At 44.6% G+C, this 7587-nt stretch overlaps 2 protein-coding genes across 5 annotated transcripts in view; one reads left to right on the plus strand and one right to left on the minus strand.

Annotated features, from left to right (window-relative positions):
- LOC135811926 (uncharacterized) overlaps positions 1-7587 on the minus strand; it is a 195015-nt gene that overhangs the window by 109004 nt on the left and 78424 nt on the right. The window lies entirely within an intron of this gene.
- Positions 6421-7587, plus strand: part of LOC135812368 (uncharacterized) — a 20405-nt gene continuing 19238 nt past the window's right edge. Inside the window, exon 1 of the mRNA XM_065325744.1 lies at positions 6421-6540. Within this exon, the coding sequence (XP_065181816.1) occupies positions 6480-6540 (61 nt within the window). The 5' untranslated portion in view covers positions 6421-6479. The remainder of the gene's footprint in view (positions 6541-7587) is intronic.

Raw genomic sequence — 7587 nt, forward strand, 5'->3', positions numbered from 1 at the left:
GTACAAGCAGTCATGCAGACATGTGTGCGTCTGTTTAAGTATATGTTATCGCATGGTTGCGAGGGCCTTATGGCAATAATATGCCATAAGGCCCGCAGCAACCATGCGATAACAAATTTATCACATGGCCCACAGAGCAGACCATTGGGCTGCTGTTGAAACTAGCCCAAATGCCAACACATTATGACCACAATGTATATTGATGTGCTATCATTATCAAAACAGGAAAAATGAAGATATTTCTCCTACACCCTAACAAAAAGTCTGCTACAGGCCATCAAAGAGTATACACTACTGAAACAGTGAAAGACGGAGACAGAAAAAATAAGTGCCGACACGGTATCGTCATAGCAATAGACATGACAACCACAATAAAACACAGCAGAATCATAATTTCAATTGAAAATTTAAGAGTGCTACCACAAAGAGTTTCTTCATGTTTACATGTGTATCAGGAAGTTAGTTGCCAAAGTATTTGACGACTCCCTGGCCTGGTGTGTATGAGGACAATTTTTCTTCTTTTTTTCAGCTCCAGATGGCTGTATTTTTTCATTGCAAAACATTCCTGAATTGATGTGTTTGTTGTTCAAGCAAAGGTGAAGGCAGAGGACAGATGAGCCTGGTAAGAGTTTTGCGTGGCACAGGAAGACCACACACAGGCAGTGACTTTGCGAGGATCTGAAAACGCACGATGCTGATTGGAATTTGTGTTATTTCAAATACTTGTTTGTGATCACAGTATAGTAGCACATCGAGCAGAACTGAATCTTATCCACAAGCTTACCAACGGTCACGCTGCCAACATGACTGAACAAATGATCCCTGCAAGCACCACACGGCTGATAACCGAGGCCATATCCATTGTCCATCTCCAAAAAGAATTCCATCTCCAAAAAAATCCATCTTCGTCTCAATGCTACACTGCGACTCGTCGTCGAGTCGTACAGTCCACAGAGTCGTGGTATACGCGTAGTCACGCGATCACTGAAATAAACTATCTTTTTGCGGGCAAATAAACTATTTTTTTGCGGGCAATATCGCATATTATTGCCCGCGGCGCGAAAGATGCTGATTCGCTGGAGTACGGGCAACAATCACGTGCCATGTGATAAAACCGCATGAACACATGTCAGATCCCGTGTGCATGTATGTACGGGTGTGCACCGCCTTGTCTCTGCTTCTGCCGCACTGGCGGTTACCGAGGCTAGGATTGTGGTCTGATCCGGCTCAGGAGCGGTATTGTGTGGGAACTGAACTATTGTTATCGATTTCACTGTACTACATTTTTTCTCTTTTACGTTTACTTTATACCAGGCGTGGGCCATCTCCTGTTCATAGGTGCCATCATTTTTCTTTTTTTCATGTACGGGTGTGCGGGTAAGCATATTCTTTGCTCTATGCGTCCACTGTGCATGAATGTACGGGCATGTGTACTTTATGTGTTGTAGCTTGTTGCATGGCGGTTGTGCTGTAAACAGTAGCACCTTATTCGGCCATCCGCAGATGCCATTTTTTAACTTCAATTCTGCATTGGCTCAGGTACTGTGTTTGTAGTGTCATCCTCTCTGTATGAATTATTTATGTTTCTTTCCCACCTCAGTGCTGTATTTGGCTTGATATTGTTGCTGTTGTACATACAAGTATAGGCACATGCATTGATCTGTGAGGGTTTGTGTTTGGAGCTCCAGCAACCTGTTGAGGTTCGTGTTGTTTATAAATTCGTGGTCTACGGATACAATGATCTGGCTGGTACATCGCAGAATATTAGGACCCCTTGAACGATTCTGTCGGTCGTTCCTAAGTTCACCAATTGAAGACATGTGTGTGTCCAAATGTGTCAAAAATACAGTGTTGACAAAACGGTTGGTATCACCGCTGTCGGATATTTTGCACAAGCCAAAATTGGAAGATGCACTGTTGGCTAATATCTCTTTCTAAATAAATAAGCAGGAAATAGCGAAACCCTTGTACAAACCAACGGCGCGAAATTATAGCATGTTCAACCAAAATATCAGCGACATAACGAAAACGCAAGCGACGAGCGAGAACTCAACTTCTCGCTATTTGTTATCGCCACGGACAAAACTTGTTATCGCCACGGACAAAACTTAGGGCAGAGAACAACTATTCAGTTGGATTTCGACAACGATCTGAGACGAAGATCTCACGGGAGACATAAACCAAAGGACAACGAAGGTGACGCCATTGAGTATTCGTCTCGCGATATCTTGAGAAAACTGCGAAATCTGGCAAATCTGGAAAATAAAAGTGCAACTTTTAGACGACTTTTTCTGAACTGGCGCACGGACTGGATGTCTTCGCTGCGATTGTCAGAAGCGATGGACCATGAATTTCTTTGAGAGTCTCTGGGTGCTACTATTCCTGAGCCTAGTTTTCAGCCATTCCCTGCATCTTCTTCGCACGATTTATTCTGCAAAAAAGGAAAGTGTTCATGTGTTTTCTTGTCGGCCGCGCGTAGTTGGGCCAGGCTGACCTGCGCAGATGGGCAGTGCGTTCGCTGACATTCCTACTTTGGAGACAGATTTTGTCTGCGATGATGGGAAGTCGCTTAGAATAGCGTATGTAGTTGGCGACAATTGAAATGTAAGTTCCACAAACCTGTCGCCAAGTAAAGACTCAATCTCTACTCTCTGGAATTTCGTAGTCAACAACGATGTCAAGCCCGCGTCCTCAACGCCTGCATAAAACGATGTCAAGCCCGCGTCCTCAACGCCTGCATAAATACATATGAATCAAGCCCGTGTCCTGGTCTCTGCCGTTCAAGTGTCCAGTGGACCTGAGCGTGGTGAACTTGGATCGGACAGTAGAGCTGCGTAGATTGGTAGATCTACATGTACGTAATACGAAAGGAGAACGCCAAACAGGTAGAGGTAAACCCACTTGTAGCCCAATGTCTAGCCTTCAAATTGCCTAATTCTGCTAGTTTATTTATTATCATTTTTTATTCATATATTTATTTGTTTCGAAGATGTTAGTGGGACTTCGGCGACACTCTTCCCCTTTATTTAAGTTTATATGTTTCGTGAATAGTTCTACGAGACAGGCACCAGCGGAGGCTACTATGGTCAAACGGGGTCTTGATTAATACGACACGGAAATGTACGAAAATGAAGCCTTGTTCCATGCCACTTTCGGATGATGCTGAAGCCATCATCCCGACTCCCGAAAGAACGTCGCTGGGAGAAGTCTAGACACTCCGTGAAGTCTTGGTGAACTCGATTCATCTGGCTGCTGACGATGAATCGATGGAAGACTCAGAGTCAGAGGGCGAGCTGTAACCTCATTCGTTCCAGAGCCGTGCCGGCAAACACGCAACCTGCTCACTGTGGCACACGTGTGGCACTCTTGCACCGTACATGAGAACAGATGGCTCGGAGCACGTTGGGAGCCCGTCCAATTAATCGTCAAACTTTCAGGAACACAGCACCTCCTTGTTGCTCGACTCGCAGGTTTTTCGGGAGCTCACTCCTGCTCTGGGAATGGGTGTGTCCACCCTAGTAAACTCACTATTTGTCTGTAGATTACGGGTACTGAATGAATTTCAAGATAATAGTGGGTTTTCCCCCAGCACGAGACGTCAAGGGAATCAAGGCATACCGCTGTGTGTGATGCAACGTTTTCTGGACGACTTCAAATCCTTACAATACACACACACACACACACACGCTAGTAGTAATACTGGGAAGCAGGGCAAGCAGGGCCAGACAAACAGTGGTCATAGGCGACTTCTCCGCTAGGGCGTCTAAAGTGCATCACACCGGTAGTTAACAGTCTCGTTTTGGTGTGCAGATACAATGTACGTGCGTGCATAAGTTGACAGAAAGGCTAACAAGTAACAGGTGCATGTCATGTGGTCACACCAGCTGATTTGTGCGCGAGCAGGTCTTTATATCTGGTGCTTATCTGGTGCTTATGTGAAAATAAGCAGGTATGTATGAAGTGTAGACGAGGCATTGAGATAGTTCTATTGTTTCGTTTTCACACCGGTAGTTAACAGTCTCGTTTTGGTGTACAGATACAATGTACGTGCGTGCATAAGTTGACAGAAAGGCTAACAAGTAACAGGTGCATGTCATGTGGTCACACCAGCTGATTTGTGCGCGAGCAGGTCTTTATATCTGGTGCTTATCTGGTGCTTATGTGAAAATAAGCAGGTATGTATGAAGTGTAGACGAGGCATTGAGATAGTTCTATTGTTTCGTTTGTGAGAGTTAACAGACATACTAGTAGGTGAGAATAGAGGCGATACCAGAGTAGATTGCCACCAGCAACAAAATTTTCAAATAGGTATTCGGATTTCAAATCTCAAGCCTTGCGGTATACATGTATATCAGCGACATAGGCTTTACTAAGCTCACTGGATTTATATCAATCTGCTCGTTACAACCAACCTTCCGTTTTTTCTTTCTCTTTTTCTCCTATCTCTACTTATCCACAATATCCTTTAAATATATATTATTATTCACAGTGGGTCCAATGTTATAAAGTAGGCAGTTTGCCTGTTTTGATTTCCACTATAAAGACAAAGAAGGGCAGTGTTACAGAGTCATCAAGGGCGATAGCGACAGTAACCCTGGAACATAACAAGCGGGAAGAGGGAGAGAGAAAGCACCACGTTGCTAAACCTGGTACAGGTGGCGCCATGTTGAGAAAACAACTCATGTATCTGATGGTGGTAACAGCGCACTGTTGTCGCCTCTATTCCCATCACCACGTCCACACTTCACACATACGCGCATTAACTTGCACACTAGCACCAAATATCTAGACCTGCTCGTAGAGGACTCAATAGTAAAATGCTGCTACACCCATATTCAATCTATACAAAGGCAATTCTCTCCCATGTAAATGTATACACGTGTCAGGTCTGTATACACGTGTTTGGGTCCAATGAAGGACGGTTGGACAGCCTGCTATTTAAGAAGGCCGTCTTGGATCGAGGCCAAAGCGTAGAAGAAGAATAAACTTCAACAGCAGTGAGCATGTCGTCTAAAACTATCCACTGAGAAGGTTGCTTTGCAACGTCAAGTCTCCGGACGACGCCGGACGGGCTCAGAGGCACGATTTTCGGAACTGACATGACACCGTTGTCGACCGGCAATTATGCTTGTAATGCTAATTTTGCATGCGAAATGGTGTTATAATGGCAGCATTATGTCACCTGGAAAAAGGGACTATAATGCCAGCCATAATGCTAGCATTACCCGCCCATGCCTAGAGCTCACTCGTGCCCTGGGAATGGGTGTGTCACCCTAGTAAACTCACTCTTTGTCAGTAAATTACGGGTACTGAATGAATTTCAAGATAATAGTGGGTTTTCCCCCAGCACGAGACGTCAAGGGAATCAATGCATACCGCTGTGTGTGATGCAACGTTTTCTGGACGACTTCAAATCCTTACAATACACACACACACACACACACTAATAGTAGTACTGGTAAGCAGGGCAAGCAGGGCCAGACAAACAGTGGTCATAGGTAGCCTCTCCGCTAGGGCGTCTAAAGTGCATCACACCGGTAGTTAACAGTCACGTTTTGGTGTACAGATACAATGTACGTGCGTGCATAAGATGACAGAAAGGCTTACAAGTAACAGGTGCACGTCATGTGGTCACACCAGCTGGGCTTTGCTGGGCCCTGACACTGTGCGAGTTGTTTTTACTCTCGGTGTTCAAATTTTTGTTCCATCAACCAAACCAACCCAACTGGACTCTCCTGCCGACTTCGACAAATTGCTGCAGACTACCATCAGTAAAGAGACACATCAGCGGTAGTGAGCTCCTTCGTACACTTGTTTCGAGGTTAAAACTTTCCTTGGCGAAGGAAGGTATTGTTCAAGGCCGAATGGTGCTGTTTACCCTTGTTTAATCACTTTTACAACTTGTCAGCAGTACGATTGTCATTATTTTGATCCATACCTGCAAAGAAAAAAACTGCGCCTATTTTTAGCGCATATTCCAATTAATTATCACACTCACTCAGATACCAAGTGATTAGTGACTTGTGCCATGAACAAAATTTAATATAAGTGTTTTGTTTTGATTCTTACAGTAGACTGCAAGGCGTTAACTTATCTGCACGTGTATGGCTTGCAATATGGCCGATTTCATGCTTTATATTAGAGTCACTCCGAGCAATTAGAGGACATAAAAGGTTTTCGGACCTACACACAGAGGTAGAAGGAAATATAATTATCTTCTCTCGTACCTTCAGTCATTTGTGACGGCTTCAAGTTCACCAGCTTTGTTTGACAAGCCTAGGGCAAATTCAGCATGCATGACTGTCTGCATGACACTAATTACACTTGATGTGTCACTGACTGTGCTGTGAAATAGTTTACATGAATGCAGGGAGTACTGGAGCACAGCGCAAAGCAAGGAAGCGATCTTATAATCACAACACAAATTGGCGGGCAGTGGGGGTAAGAGTACATTTCAAAAAGAGTATCAGAGTGGGCGAATGCCAATAACGACGATGGCATTCAGCAGGAGTACCAGTGCGCAGCGAGTGGATTTTAGAGGTAAGTTGAATTGAATTACCAAACTTAGTAGGTTGGTCTACGACCGCGATTCAGACGGGAATGGCACCTTGTTCCAGTCCTTCAATGGGCCAGGTGTCCAGCCGTTCTGCTCAGCACAGAAAACAGGGAACGTGTGGCCTAGCACACTGGCTGCATGTACATTATGTAGGCAAATGCGCCTAAGTGAGCGTCCCGCACCCGTGCCCATAGTTGACTCTAGCTCTCTACCCCTCCCCCTCCCCAACCATTAAGCACTGGACTTGTAAGTTTCTTTGAGAAAAGAGCATAACAGCAGTGAAGCCAGTGAAGCCAGACGTGGGAACAGGAGGGACGTGTCGTGCCCTCTCCTTCAGGGAATGGTTGGGTTACAAACATAAACAAAAGGCAGCTACACATCATGCAGCTGTATTTGTTAAGTGAGAACAGGATGTAAGATAAAATTCTTCATTTTGGCTAGTGTAGAGCAAACCGAGCAAGTCGTGTACTAGGTAAAAAAATTATTATTATTATTTTTTTAATTATGATATAGTTTGGGAAAATTCGCCCACGGCACCCGCCACACACACATTCCGTGAGATCGTGGATCCACCACTGCATAATATGTATTATACTTGAAGTACTATTACCTGAAGCCGAATTGAGTACCCCCGATGTTTGTATACGTGGTGAATATCAGGCCATACTCACGAAGCTGAAGGTAATACAGTGTATTAGATTTATACCTAGGGTGACATTCAACTTCGTTTTTTTGTCGCGATCGCCGCCCTCATTGCCAAACTCATCTTCGACAAATTCGAGTTTGAGATCGATAGTACAGCACAGTGAAGGACTGTACGAGTGCAAGATTGAAAACTCGCCATGAGCTGTGGGGATCAGCTAGACCCCGTAGCAGCTACTGACTTCTCTAGTCGGATCAGGCAAAACAATTGACCAATCACATTGAAGCGCAGGATCAAAATTTGACCAATCATGATTAGTGTACGAGCAGGTCTATACATCTGGTGCTTAATCTGCGGACAGTCTGGTGCTTATGTGAAAATAGGCACG

This window comes from Sycon ciliatum, chromosome 3 (genome assembly GCF_964019385.1).
Source record: "Sycon ciliatum chromosome 3, ocSycCili1.1, whole genome shotgun sequence".
NCBI lineage: Eukaryota > Metazoa > Porifera > Calcarea > Leucosolenida > Sycettidae > Sycon > Sycon ciliatum.